This window comes from Delphinapterus leucas, chromosome 19 (genome assembly GCF_059928025.1).
Source record: "Delphinapterus leucas isolate spDelLeu-1000000601 "Yukka" chromosome 19, BTC_Dleu_Yukka2, whole genome shotgun sequence".
NCBI classification, from domain to species: Eukaryota; Metazoa; Chordata; class Mammalia; order Artiodactyla; family Monodontidae; genus Delphinapterus; species Delphinapterus leucas.
This window is the reverse complement of record NC_143147.1, coordinates 57,596,794-57,611,685: the sequence shown is the minus strand read 5'-3', so window position 1 is coordinate 57,611,685 and position 14,892 is coordinate 57,596,794. Positions and strand designations below refer to the sequence as shown.

At 50.7% G+C, this 14,892-nt stretch overlaps 1 protein-coding gene across 5 annotated transcripts in view; it reads left to right on the top strand.

Moving 5' to 3' along the window:
• The window catches only part of TBCD (tubulin folding cofactor D), a 177,676-nt gene that overhangs the window by 126,304 nt on the left and 36,480 nt on the right, over positions 1 to 14,892 (top strand). For all 5 annotated transcript variants that reach the window (XR_016389022.1, XM_089901471.1, XM_089901470.1 and 2 more), the window contains 4 exons: positions 4,554 to 4,627; positions 6,138 to 6,255; positions 7,774 to 7,834; positions 9,149 to 9,171. Coding sequence is in view for 4 of the 5 variants with exons in the window: in XM_089901471.1 (XP_089757597.1) it covers positions 4,554 to 4,627; positions 6,138 to 6,255; positions 7,774 to 7,834; positions 9,149 to 9,171 (276 nt within the window). In the remaining variant the exon portion in view is untranslated. The remainder of the gene's footprint in view (positions 1 to 4,553; positions 4,628 to 6,137; positions 6,256 to 7,773; positions 7,835 to 9,148; positions 9,172 to 14,892) is intronic.

Genomic DNA, 14,892 nt, shown 5'->3' with positions numbered 1-14,892 from the left:
AAGCTCCCCTCCCATCTAGGTAGATTTTATATTTTAAAGTAACTCCTGAGAAGTAACGTAAGTTCCAGTCTTCATGCCTGATGTGTTGGTTAATGGTCTATCTCCAGTTTTACTTCTGGAGACCTCAGTGAAGTCTGCTGGGTGTGGAAACTTTGCCGTGTCATGGAGGGCGGGTAGCCTCCTGAGGGCGAGGACCTTAGGCTGTGGGATCTGCCTCATCTGCTCTGCGGCCAGGGCATCCCAGCTCGAGTCCGATCCATGTGGCCGCTTAGCCGTCTTCTCCATCCTTCCTGGAGCCAGGCAGGCCTGTAGCTTTTTTGTGATTACGAAGCAGCTTCAAGGTGTCTTAGCATTTCCAGCAGTTAAACGTGTCCCTTCAAAGGGGAGGGCCAGTGTATAACCCAGAGCGGGTATCAGTGCTTCTGTCAGCACCTCAGGGAAGACAGCTTATTTTCTCTTGGGAGGCTCGGTGTGGCTGCCGGTGCTCAGGCCGTGGTCTGAGGGACACAAACGCCAAGTAGCTTCTTCAGGTTCTGTGTCCGGAACCCCAGCTTACAGTGGGTGTTAGTTGCAGTCAATAGGACATTTAAAAGCAAAATTGCAACTGTGTCATCCATGGTGTTAGACTAAACTTTTGAGCTATTGAAATCTCCAGCTGTTGTTGAAATGTTTATTTCTTCTTTCATTTCTGTCAGGTTTCCTTCACATATTTTGGGTGGGACTCTCTGGTTAGGTGCAATTACATTTCTGACTTTTGTATCTTCCAGATGTATTGACCCTTTATTGTTATGAAATGTCTCTTTTTGTTTCACGTTAGTTTTCTTGCCTTAAAGTGTAATTTGATATTATTATGGCTGAAGGGTTGGCAAGCTTTTTCTTTAAAGGGCCAGAGAGTAAACATTTTAGGTCACTGTCCCATGTATTTTATTGTTTTTTTCTTTTCTAAGATTTATTATTTACTTAATTTATTTTTCTCTGTGTTGGGTCTTAGTTGTGGCACGCAGGATCTTTGCTGAGGCACGTGGGATCTTTCGTTGGGGGGCGCGGGCTCTTCGTTCTGGTGCGCAGGCTTCTTTCTAGTTGTGGTGTGCAGGTTTTCTCTTCTCTAATTGTGATGCACGGGCTCCAGGGCACATGGCCTCTGTAGCTGTGGCGGGTTCCAGGGCGAGTGCTCTGTAGTCTGCGGCATGCGAGCTCTCTAGTTGAGGTGCGCAAGCTCAGTAGTTGTGGCGCATGGGCTTAGTTGCCCCACTGGCATGTGGGATCTTAGTTCCCTCACCAGGGATCGAACCCACGTCCCCTGCATTGCAAGGCGAATTCTTTACCACTGGACCACCAGGGAAGTCCCCTGTTTTTTTCTTTTTAAACCCTTTAAAAATGTGAAAACCATTCAAAGCTGGGGCCTTACAAAAAGAGGCCTCTCACAGCCACTACTGTCCTGCACCCTTGTCTGTGTGTCAGGGGGATGGCAGATGGTCCCGCCTTTACATCCAGCCTGACAGCGTCTGCCTTTTGTTTGAGGGCTTCATTCCTTTCACATCTGAAGTGGTTATCAATTTATACTTGTCATTTTGCTATTTGGTTTCTATTTTTTTCTTTTTTTGTTGTGGTTAATTTTATTTAAAATATTCTTTGTGGAAATACTCTGTTTAGTATAAGCTCTAAAAACCTGAAGTTTCCAGGATGTATGAATCACAGAATGGAGGGGAAATTGCAGTCAGATTTGAAGGTCCTTATGATAACACCTGCTCACATTTTCTCAAATGTTGGGATTCACAGAGCATGATTATGACCTAATTTTCTTATGATTCTTCAGAGATGGAGATATTTCTGCCTTTCTCTGTTTTTGGCCTGGATTACATCCATGAGGAGATACCAGCTAAAAGTTCATAAATAGGGTCTCTTCAATTTCCTGTGAATACATGGCTTGTAGAAAATGGGGAGCCTTAGAGAATTCTTGACAGACATTCTTTAGTGGTGTATTTATACCTTCACTAGTATAGGTATTCTATTATACTTTTAATAGTATACGCTTTTGAGAAGTATTATCCATTGTTTTGGGTTTCTTTTTAAACATTTTCTGATAAACAACTAGCTCCTACAGTATAGCACAGGGAACTATATTTAATATCCTGTGATAAACCATAATGGGAAAGAATGTGGAAAAGAATATATATGTATAACTGAGTCACTCTGCTGCACAGAAATTAACACATTGTAAATCAACTATAATTCAATAGAATTAAAAAAAATTTTCTGATACTTAGACATACTCACCCCAAATAATTTATGTATCAAAATAAACATAATTAAAAATTTTTTGACTGTGGTAAAATACATGTAATATTTATCTTAATCATTTTTAGTGTAGAGTTCAGCTAAGTACATTCCCCTTTCTGTACAACCAACTTTTTCATCTTGCAAAACTGAAACTCTGTCCCGGTTAATCATCGACTCTCCCTCCCCTTGGCAGCCCCCATTCTCCTGTCTGTCTCTGAATGTAACTCCTCTAGGAATCTCATATGGAATCCTACAGGATCTGTCCTTCTGTGACTGGCTGATTCCACTCAACATACTGTCCTCCAAGGTTCATCTGTGTTGTAGCATGTGTCAGAATTTCCTTCCTTTTTAAGGCTGAACAATATTCGATTGTATATACATGCCACATCTTCTTTATCCATTCATCTCATCCGTCCATGGATACTTGGGTTGCTTCCACATTTTAGCTGTTGTGAGTAATGCTGCTGTGAATATGGGTGTATAAATATCTCTTCGAGACCCTGCTTTCAGTTTTTTGGGTATATACCCAGAAGTGGGATTGTAAGCTTAAATAGTAATTCTATTTTTAATCTCAAAAGTCATACTGTTTTTCATAATGGCTGTACCATTTAACATTCCCACCAGCAATGCACAAGGATTCCAATTTCTGCAAGTCCTCACCAGTACTTGTTATTTTCTTTCTTTCTTTTTCTTTTTAAATAGTGTCGATCTTAATGGGTGTGGAGTGTGAGAGGGTATTTCATTGTGGTTTTGATTTGCATTTCCCTAATGATTAGTGACGTTGAGCATCTTTTCATATGCTTGTTGGCTATTTGTATATCATATTTGGAGAAATAGTTCAAGTCCTTTGCCCATTTTAAAATGCAGTTACCTGGTTTTCGTTGTTGTTGGGTTGGAAGAGTTCTTTATATAGTCTGGATGTTAGTCCCTTATCAGATACATGATTTGCAGATATTTCCTCCCATTCTGTAGGTTGCCTTTGCACTCTGTTGCTTGTATCCTTCGATGTGCAGAAGTTTAAATTTTAACGTAGTCCAGTTTACCTGTTATCAGTGTATATAGTTTTACTTTTGCCTGTGCTTTTGGTGTTACATCCAAGAAAACATTGCCAAATCTAAGGTCATGAAGCTTTTCCCCTGTGTTTTCTTCTAAGAGTTTTATAGTTTGAGGTCTGTCATTTAGATGGTAAATATAATATTTTTAAATACAGAAAGCTTATCCTCAAAGTGCACTAATTAGAGGATAAGTGTAACTAAGCCTGTTAGAATAGCTACCTCCTTGGCAACTGTGGGGCTTTATCTGCTCTGAGACCTGATCACTCAGCCTTCAGAAGTGGCTTCCTGAATGGGCTCTTAGCACATGAGACCTCCCTACCTTGAAGAGCTGGCTGTTTTCTGTTGGAAGCAGACCCCTAAGCTGGTCTGGGGGCATCGAGAGGCCCGGGCGTACACAGGAGGGGAAGGATCTCCTGCTCCAGCGTCCGCTTTCATCCTCCAAGTGCTTCTCTCTGGTGTTTGTGTACTTGGAACGTATAATGATCAAACTACAGATGCCCCCTTTTGCATGTTTCTTCTTTAATATTGTTATCATGTCCTGTCTTGTTCTGTAGTCCTCCTAATTATTATTTTAAGGAAATGACTACTTCCTGTTCTGTCTGGAGCTCTTGGCAGTGCCCTCCTGACTTCTAGTGCCGGAACGGGGCTGGGGGGGCGTGGGGGAGGGTGTCAGCTTCACAAGTCGCCCTCAAGGTTTGATCAGACCTGTCTGGCCCCTGGCAGGTTCAGGAGGGAACTCGGCTTCATTAACCTGTCCTGGGGTCGTCCTTCTGTGTGTTGAGAATGTAACAAATGTGCGTTGACTGGAAATGTTTGCACTGATGTGATGTATGCCTCCTGTTTATTAGCTTGAGCCTCACGAGCGTCCCTCATTTAGCCCTCGATCTTCCCAGTGGTGGTTTCACAGGCTCTCCAGTACTTGCGTCCTCTGCGTCCCTTGGGGTGCAGGAGGTTGGAGACATACTGTGCCATCCAGCGCCGTGCAGATGGCAGCTGTGTCCTGACGGGGACTTGCATGTAGTGCCTCCTCTTGGTGAAGTCTCTCTCCCTCATTTGTTATGAGCAGAGTTTCTTACTTGCTTGTCAGTTTGTGTTTGTTTTCATAGTGTTTGACTAAGTGGCCATTTGACAGCTCCGGTGCACTGTCCTCTCTATAATTGAATAAAGCCAGAATCCTCGAAATGAAGGACTAACAGTGTTCTCTGCCCCGCCCCCCAGGGCCATCAGGGAGCTGTCGGCCAAGGCACTGCGGAACCTGGCTCAGCGAGCACCCGAGCACAGCACCCGTCATGGTAGGCGCTCCTCCTCACACTAGCACATGCGTGTGCACCACGGACACATGCACGAACACGCAGCAGGAAGCCCCGGAGGCCCCCTCACTGATTCCAAGGCCTGGGGGTTTCTCTCTTGCTGAGAAGGCTTCGAAGAACTTGTCTGTGCTTCATCAGGGACAGAATACAAATCAGGTACCATGGCCTCTGGGAGCACAGGTGCTGTGACCACTGAGGTGTGTGTGTCCCCAGGAGCCACAGGATTCCTGCGCCATCCCAGCAGGAATCGATGGATCTGCTGTACACTATGTGTTTCAGAAGTAGCCTTAAAACAACAAGTGAAGTAACTCATAATGTAACATATTAAACAGTGAGCTGCTTCCCTGGGGCTGCAGTGGATTTGCTGACTTCCTGGGCCAGGCCTGAGCGCACTTTACTCAAGAACAGAACAGCCAGTCTGAACTGATGACACGCCCTTATGATTAAGGAAAGAACCTGTGTATGTTCCATCATGTTTTTTCTACTTGGAATAAGTAGGCATCTGATTTTAATTTAGGGAACAATACACAAATTTCTCCACATTATACTTATTCCCACTGACATTTATTAGAGAAGTAACTGTTGGTTGGATCGTGGTTCTTCATTTGGAGTTACTGGTTTTAATCACACACTCTGGGATTTTAAATGAAGATTTGGGGCATGTTACCTCCTAAGGGCCCTTTCAGCTTCGTGGTCTGTTAATTAAGCTTAATATCAGGAATCTCACCTGGTGTTTATTTTCCTTTTATGATAATCCTGCTGCCTGAATGAAGGGGACACTTTCTTCCCAGTTCAAGAGTGCTGACCGCCCCAGGATAAGGGACTTCCCTGATTCTTAAACACTGACCGCTACCAGCTGCCACATCTGAGCGCCTGTGTGGGCCCTCTCCTGGCAAGGACGCTGTGGCCTCTGCCCGGCTGTGATTGTGGTTCCCCCTGGATGGTGGGGCTGGTGGGGCTGGTGGAGCAGAGCCGCTGTGGGTGCGGCTCCTTGTCTGTGCTCCCTGCCAGGCTTCAAGGACTGTCTGACTTTGCTTCCTGTCCCCAGAGCACAGGCTTGGAGGCTTCCTCTGCTCTGAGGAGAGGGCGAGCTCTAGGCTGAGGCACCGTGTGTTTGCTGTAGGGTCCTGCAGCCCGGCCTCTGTCCTCCCTGCCCCCTAGGCAGAGCCCTGGCAGCCCCTGAACAGCAGGAAAGACCTGGAAAACAGTCTGTTTTCCTTCTTCCCTGCTGTCTGTTCTCACCCTGGGTCACCACCCTGTGTCCGGAGCCCTGAAGAGCATGTGCTGTTTGGGGGCAAGTGTCATCCTCGTTCACATTCCTGCTCGCTGCCCTAGTGTCTGCTGACAAAGTCTGGCATGTCAGAGACTTTAGTTTAGCCTTGGTTGTGAGATAATGATCCTGACAGAGATAACTGAGTGGGTTTATTTCTCCCCTGGATCCTGAACCCTCGCGTCTGTAACCCTGTGTGCATCTCCCATGTGTCCTTTGCAGTTTTCCCGCGTCTGCTGTCGATGACACAGAGTCCAGACCTACACACTCGGCACGGGGCTGTGCTCGCCTGCGCAGAGGTCACCCACAGCCTGTACACACTGGCCGTGCAACAGGGCAGGTAGGAGCTGGGTCACAGCTGGGGCCCTGTCCACGCGCCCCTTCCTTTGTGCCGGTGGCATGGTCTCCAGGGGCCCTGTGCTCCTGACGACGTCTGTCAGTGGTCCCCTGTCCTCTCTGGGGGACCCCACCTCTCTGAGCTTCTCCTGTCACCTCGCTCTTTCTGAGGTAAACAGATTGTAAAAGCAAAGACACGTTTTCAGAGTTTGTGTTGAGTAGCTCGTATATTCAGTATTCTTTGTTCACTTATCACTTTCAATAATTTAAAATACCAGAGGATATAAATTTAAAAGTGTCTACCAGGAGCCTTTGCTGCTGGCTCAGTGAGTATAACTCACAGTAGACACGCAGCGCGGGGTTGCTGAGAAGGTCCGAAGGCTGAGAAGACACGCAGCGCGGGGTTGCTGAGAAGGTCCGAATGCTGAGAAGACACGCAGCGCGGGGTTGCTGAGAAGGTCCGAAGGCTGAGAAGACACGCAGCGCGGGGTTGCTGAGAAGGTCCGAATGCTGAGAAGACACGCAGTGCGGGGTTGCTGAGAAGGTCCGAAGGCTGAGAAGACACGCAGCGCGGGGTTGCTGAGAAGGTCCGAAGGCTGAGAATGTTTTGTGAGGCAGCTGCTTCGTCTTCCTACTTGATTTTCCAACTGACTTTTCCTCAGAAGCAAAAGCTCAGAGCGCACTGTGATGTCTGTGCTGGGTTCTTGGACTCCAGCTTGGGGAAAACTGTATTTAAGTGGCTTCCTGTCCTTTGAGGTGATTTCCTGGGGACACAGTGATAGCAGGTCCGAGTTGACCCTGCTTCTCTCCCCACAGTCCGTTTGAATGACATCTGCGAGGGGGTGAAATGGCACCTGTGGGCTTGGCCGAGGACCTGGCGTTTATGGAATCCTCTCCTGGTGCAGCTGTGCAGGACTCACCTAATCCCCTGGCAGTGCGTGTGACAACACGTTTCCCCCCCAGGGAAGGCTAGAGAGACCGGCCCCCGGGGGTTTTTTGGGGGCTGGTCGTGTGGGTTCTCTACCTGCCATGAACCCAAATCCCAGACTCCCAGAAGAAATCAGGTTTCAGCATAATCCACGTGGTTTGTGCTAACAGTCTGGGCAGTTAGGGAATGGGGAGAGCCCTCCCGAAATCCAGGTTTCTGGGTGCCGAGCAGGCCTGTCCAGGGCGGCAGTGAGGCCGCTGGCTGCAGGGCCCTGACCGCAGCCTCAGCCGCTGTACTCTTTTCCAAAGCAAGTCACGGGGCGCCTGGGAGCTGGGCTGCTCCCCGTCCCGGGGCCGCAGATTCTTCCCGAACATGGGGTCCCCGCTCTCAAGCAGGCGCCTCATCACAGCCCTGTCTCTATTGTCTGCTAACCGCTGACTGAGAAGGTCTTCCGTCTGCCCCCTTGATTGGAGGTACCTTCAGGGATGCCCCTGCAGGTGCTTGTGGGCTGGGAGCTGGCGGGCCACCAGGCCTGCATGCGTGTCTCCCTGACGCTGTCCCAGGACCTCACACGTTGTGTTTGAACTCCTGCAGGCCCGTCTCGGACTTCCTAGACGAGAAGGCCGTGCAGGGCCTGAAGCAGATCCACCAGCAGGTCAGTGTGCAGCCTCTGGGGCGCCCCTCTTCTAGGTCTCCTGGTACCTGGGGCCTGCCTGCCCCCAAGCGAAGCCCCGAGGGTCAGTCCTGGGGCTGTGGTGCAAACCCTTGGGGTGAGCTCGGGCTCTTCTGTGTGGCCAAGTGTCCTCCGCTGGACATTGCACAGCACCCGCCTCTCATCTAGTCCTGCTGTGCAGCCTGGCCACCCTCCTCGCTCGGGGCGCCTCCTCACGCAAGGGCGGGTGGGCAGTGGCACACAGAACAAGCACGAAGGCCTTGCACCCCCAGCTGTGCCTCCATGGTGGGGAACCCCGAGTCTGAAGTCACACCCAGGGTTTGTGTATGCACTTCTCTGGGGAGGAGGTGTGTGCATTTTTCTGGGTTTTTGAGATTCTCAAAGGCTTCTGTGAGTCAAAATTGGTGAACTATGAACTGTAGGTCTTAATGTTATAGGATAACCTGGAAGTCACTCTTGAGATGTTAAACGGCTTTACTGTTTGTTGTTCTGAGTAGAGTTTTGTTTTCTTTAAGATTTAGCTCTTTATGTAATAATTCACCATTTTGACGTCTTTCCCTCCTCATCCTCTTGGTGCCGTTAACTTTCTTTTCCATTTTGGCAAAACCGTACCATCTGTTTAGGTGCATTTCTCACCTTTAGAGTGGAGTCTGGTGCTCACCTGACACTGTCAAGCCGGGCTGACGCCGTGTAACGCAGGAGGCGGTTCAGTGCGGGGACCGTCCCCCGTCCTCGGCTTCCTTTTTCTGTAGAGCCTGGGTAATAGTGGAACCTACTTGCTTGAGTTTCTGTGAGAATTAAAGAATGCATTCGGAGAGTTGAGTGGAGTTGGTGGCACAGCATGAACATTCAGTGAGTGGTGGCTGGGATGGTAGTTAGTGGTGATGCTGTGAATGGCTTCTCTGAGTTCCTTGCAAGGAGAAGGACGGTTAGGGTTAGTTTACTGCCTGAGGGGCTGTCGGGGGGGGGCAGGTCCGGGTATCCAGGCCCCCCTCACTGGCTGGCAACCCTCTTCCTCCCCTCTCTGACCCCTGGTTTCTCTTCCAGGTGAGGGAAGGAGGGATCTGGGCTGTTGTGAGGATTAAATGTGGTAATGCACGGTGGGTCTTAGTGAGGGAGGGGCTTGTTAGTGAGGTGCTCTTGGAGAGTGGAGGGGCTCCATCAGCCCCTCCTGGGAAACGCCCACCTGTGTGTTTCTTTTTGTTATCCTTTTGATGCTTGTTATATACCTGCTGTATTATTTTTTAAATCCTAGTAATTTAAATAACTAAGTAACTTTCAATTCTTTATTTTTAGCTTTATGATCGTCAGTTATACAGGTAAGCTTTACACACCTGAAGTTTTATGTTTTGTGAAGAAAATATTGGGCCCCTAGTCATGGGTGTCTCCCGAGTGGTCCTGGCCAAGTTGCCTGTGCTTATCCTATTTGAGGGGGTGAAGAGCCATGAAAGCCTGGTTGGATTCTGAGCTTCACTGACGACGTGGTGAGAAGCTTGCTCGTTTGACTGTGGAGTCTGACGGGGCTGGTGGCTATGGACAGTCCACCTGCAGCAGCGGCACCGCCTGGATCTGCCTTCTGCCCTTTGCAGTGGGTCCTCTCTGCCCTGGAGGCTGTGGTCTGCCCTCTGAATGTCGTGCGGATAGAACCAACCTGTGGAGCCTTGGGGTCTGGTCTTTGTCACCGAGCGTGCTGTTTCTGAGATTCACCGTGTGGTTGGCGTACAGTGGTGTGTTCTTCTGTCGTGCTGCGTGGTGGTCTGTGGCGTGTGTGCTTGGTGTGTTTATCTGCTCGCCAGGTGGTGGGCATCTGGGTTGTTCCAGCTTTTGGCTTCTTCGGGATAAAGCTTGTGTGCACATTGGCGTACGAGTCTTAGTGTGGACGTGTTGCTGGGTCATGCGGTGCAGTGTGTCTAAGGTGTCCTCGTCAGTGCTGGGGTGGGGCTGATCCTTGGGCGTGGGGTAGCTCATCACCACTTTAGTTTGCATACCTGGGGCCTGGTGACCTTGACACCTCCTGTGTGGACTGGCTGTCCTCCCTCTTCTGTGAAGTGACTGTTCAGATCTTTTGCTCATAAAAAAAACTCATGCTCTGTAGTCTTCTTACTAAGCTGTCAGCACTCTTGTCATGTTCTGGACACGAGCTCTTTGTAGACAGGTGATTTGCCAGAACTTTCTCCCAGACTGTGGCTTGCATCTCGTTTTTCTTGTGTTTTAATGTAACGGTGCAGGGCAGTGGATGTCAGCCTGTTCTTGTTTGACGTGTTCTCATTTTGGCCGCTCTCCCTGCCTCCAGCTTTCCTGGCAGCCCAGGGCCTGCTGTGACCTCCGCGCCCAGGGTGGCTGGGGCCACACGGGGGCTTCTCTCAGAGGTTGCTCAGGTGACCTCACAGTTAGCTGGCGTCACCCTCTGCTGATTTGGATCTGGTCTCAGTCAGTGCTTATAATTTAAACTTGATCTTCTTTAAGCCTGCGTCCCCTGCCTTACTTCAGAATCCCTTTTCAGGATGAGTCTGCCCGTGGTCAGTTTGCTCACTGATGGTCAGACCTGGCCACCGCTCGGACCTCCTTGCGACCAAGTGGGCGCATAGGCGCGAGCGGCTCCTCCGCATCCTGCAGCGCCTCCAGGATGTGGGCCACGTCTGTGTCAGGACCCTCCGTGTTCTCCGTGGTCTCTGTGGCCTCCGTGGTTGGTGTGGAGAGGGGCCGAGGTCTCAGGGCTCTTTGGTGGTGTCTGTTCCCTGTTTAACTGTCCTTCCCTTAGGGGTATCCTGCAGGTGATAAACTCTGCTGAGTGAGTCTCCTCCTGGGTGGGTGAGGCCTGGTGTAGACCTGAACCAATGGGCATGGCTCTGCTTCCCGGTTCCTGCTTCCTGGATGGAGGCCTGGAGGGGGTTCCCATGGGGAGGCCCGTGGGCTGCTCTTGGCTGTTCCACTGATGCTGCTGCTTTTCATCTGTTTTAACAGAAAGAAAGGAGCAACTCACTTCCCCTTACATAAAAACATGTTCATTTGTTTCTGGTGAAATGGCTTGAACTCCACGGGACTAACCAGGGATGAGGCAGGCAGTGAGCTGTGTGCGGAGGGCCACCGACCACCCCAGGGCCATTGTGCTTATGTTGTGTGCGTGTGCGGCTTTCTTTGGAGCTGAAGGCTTCTGATGAAATCCGTTAGCATCTTACAAATTCCAAATGCACATCTGCTCTTTGCCTTTGAATTTTCTTTTCTAGTGATAAATCTCAAAAATAAATAGAAAATAACCCCATTCAGTGAGGCCAGTGTAGGAAGATAACGCATGTGGCCTCTGGTGCAACAGAGGCCCTCTGGGTGGGACGGGCCTGGGTGCCTCAGCAGTGTTTGTTCACGAAGTGTGACTCCCACACAGGTCTTGGCCAGAGGCCCTGGCAGTGACCACAGAAGGGGGGGGTCACATGGCCCCACAGGACCAGGCCAGAAGGCTCTTGCCGGGGCTTGAATGCGAGGTGTCCAGTCCTTCTGACCTTGTAGATCCAGCTTAGCACCATTATTTCCTTGGACTATTTTCTTATTGTGAGTTTGGGGGTCCCCAAGACCAGGTCTTCAGGCTCAGTGGCTTGCTGGTGGAAGGACTCAGAACTCAGCAGAGCCATTATGCTTGTGGTTATGGCTTATTGCAGCAAAAGGATACAGATAAAAATCAGCAACATAAAAGGCCCGCAGGACAGAGTCCAGGATAGGCCAGGCACCAGCTTCCTGGGTCCCTTCCCTGTGGAGTCACACTGAATCCTCCCTGTGGCCACTCGTGACACATGCACAGCTATTGCCACTCAAGGAGGGTCTCCACCACCCCCACCTCCCCCCGCCTCCAGGCCTTGGCATCCAGGGTTTCCATTGGGTTGAGCTGATTCCCTGTGACCTGAGGCCTCACCATAGATGGCACCAGCATAGACCTTCCAGCAGGGCCCCCGGCCCAGGTAAACAGAGGATCCTGTCAGGCAGAACCTTCTAGGGGCTGGGAGGTGACCTCCCACATCTGGGACAAAGCTCCAGACCCATGCTTCCTTGGCCCTCACCTCCAGGAAGCGGCCTTGGCTGTGGAAATAAATCCTCTGTCCTTGAAGGGACCCCTTAGGTCTGCCTAGTGCTAGAGTCGTGCGTCCCATGTGCCCTGCAGATCCCTCTGCACCAGCAAAAGGATTGGAACATCCCGTAGGTTCTGACAAGCTGATGGGGCTGCCCCGTGACACTCTGGGGTGGTCAGTGCTGGCTGGCCCTGTGGGATTGTGCTGGGAGGACCTCTGTGTGCGGTGAGAGCTCTGAGCACTCGCTGTGTCCAGCAGGTTGGAAGGAAAATTCCCTGTTGGGGAGGGGCAGGAGGGTGAGGACTCCTGGCCAGGCCGCCTGGTGCTCCTGTCTCACTGGGAATGCCTGAACTCAAACCCAGCAAGTGCTCCCCGTCAGCAGGCCTGGAGTGCTCTGGGGAGCCCTCGTTGAATTTCCTGTGACACTTGAGTTCATGGCAGCCTCGTTGCTTGTGATGGCCGCCTCCCAGTCCCTGCATGTCACCTGGCAGTGTCAGGCCCTCCTGCAGGAGTGGTGACAGGCCTTCATTTGCAGAACAGAAGCGTGAAAGTCTTAATCTTAAAGAAATGTGAACTGTGGGTAAGTGGAAATGGCAGCTCACGTAGTCGAGGGAGATGGATCTTGATCTTGGAGGGAAATGTGAGGTGCATGTGGGATTTGCACCAGCCCCATGCTCTGGTCCCCTGGAGGGTGTGCTCCTGCCCCTCTGTGAGTGAGCAGTCAGCCCTTGGGAGGCCGCCCGGTGTCCTGGGAGCTGTGGCCGTGCGACCCCAGGGGTGCCCGGGCCCCTTGGTCTCTTTGGGGCCTCCAGTTGCTTTCTCAGCTATCTGAATGACGTTGGGAACTGTGTTCTCTTCGGCAGACTGTGCTCGGAAGTCTTCCTGGGAAAGGGCATAGCAAGGATTGATTTTCTGTAACGCCCAGCATTTTATCTTCAGGGATTATGGGTCTAAATAAAATTAGTGCAGTGAATACCTGTTCACCCTTCCCCCATTATTAATAACATTTTGACTGTTTGTTTTATCTCAGCTAGTGTGTGTGTCTCTCTTTATATGTGTATCATTTCTCTTTATGGAAAGTAAGTTGCGGGCATGTTGCTTCCTCTTTAAAACTTGAGAAAGCATCAGGGAAGAGCAGAGACTTTGTCCTGTGTAACCATGTACAACCAGTGTCCCCACCACACCCAGGAGAGTCGGTGTGACCTCAGTGACTTGTGAGCGCAGGTTCCTTCAGGTCATCTTCAAATGCTCTCCGTAGCCTTTCCCCTTTGAACTAGGACCTGCTCAAGTTCATGTACTGTGTTTGGTGTTATTCAGTCCCCTCCATTTTTGTTTTTCATGATACAGTCTCTTTTTAAGAGTTCAGGCCGGTTGTGTTGTGTAACATTCCACATTGTGGGTTTGCTGGGTTGTTCCCTGATGGTTGGACCTGGCTTACCCATGGCATGGCTGGCGTGGCTGGTATGGCTGGCGTGGACCCTGGTGTTGCCTGTGAAGGGGCTGTGCCAGTGCACTTGTCCCCTAGTAGAGACGCTGAGTTGATCCCTGGGTTCAGGGATGACCTCCAGAAGGTCAGACGTGCCCGTGAGCGGCGTGTGTCCCCTTGCAGCTGGCGGCTGACCTGAGGCGGTGGCTTCGAGATGTGTGGATCCCCGGTGTCCAGTGCCTGCCTGCCTGGCCTGAATCAGTCGTCGCTCTGCGGCCTGCCAGAGGGTGACTGGCTGATCCCCTCATTCGCTTTCTGATTTGTCTGGCGAGAGCAGCGCCGCTCCCCACTCCCACCCTGCTCTCTCTTTCTAATGTATCACTATAGACTCACGGGTCCTCCCCGCCCCCCAGTACGTTGTAATCCAGGAACATCATTGTTATTCTTTCTGTTGCTCAAGCTGTCCATATTTGACCCACAGGAGCCTGTTTAAATGAACTCCTCTGTCATTTTCACATGATTCACTTAGTCTTTGAGCAATATATTTTTAAACCTCTTTGTTTCTATTAATTTGCTCTCTGTTCCTGTCTTCATTGATTGCACTCAGTGCAGTTTTTATTTTCAGATCTGTGTTTTTTATTTCTTGAGGTTCCATTCATGTCTTCCTTATGCCTCAGTCTCTCTCCTCCTCTCCTTGGACACGTGCAGAAACTAAGAGCTGTTCTGACCCCGCGAGTTCATTCCGTCGTCTTGGGTGCTTCTGGGTCTGGTTGTGTGGACTGGTTTTCTTGGAGCTGTGGGTCGTGCTTTCCTGGTAGTTCTGTTGGGTGCCAGGCTTTGTGGTATTTTTGTCGCTGGGCACCGGCTGCTGCTTTCTGGTGGTGTTTGGTTGGTGGGATTGGTTGAATCCTTTCAAGCCCTGTTCTGAAGGCCTGACGGGGCCAGCACAGTCTGACCGGCTGCCGAGGCGGCCCTTCTGCTGATGCCTCGTGCGTGACCAGGCCTGTGCTCTGGCTCACGGGGGCTTCCTCCCGCCCGTATGGGTTCCTGCTAGCGCCCTGCCTTCTCCTTAGGAGCATTTCTCTCCTCTCAGGCTCAGGTAGTTTCTTTTCTCGCATGTGCAGCTCGAGGTCAGCGCTGTCTGGGCTGCTCCCCAGCCCCTCAGATTTCAGCCGCCTCGGCCTCCCCACCTTCCAGCTCAACCTCTTGACTCCGCAGGACAGGCGGCTCCGCTGGGCTTCACTGCTGGGCCTCACTGCTGGGCCTCTTGGGCTCTGGGACTTGGCTGCTCCCTCCCTCCTCCCAAGACCTCTGTTTTTCGGCCTCTGAACCTTTGTTTATTTCATCCAGTTTTCTATTTATTTAAGGCAGGAGGGCAAACTCGAATCCTGTTCCTCTACCTGGGCCAGGAGGCAGTCTCATAAATTTCCTACCTTCTCCCTGGAGTGTTTCTTGAATTCACGTCCACCAGTTTCCCGTTGTCAGCATCCGGGGTCAATCAGGGTCCAGACGGGCAGCATTTCCTCTCCCCAGTCCTGCTGGATGATGATATCTTT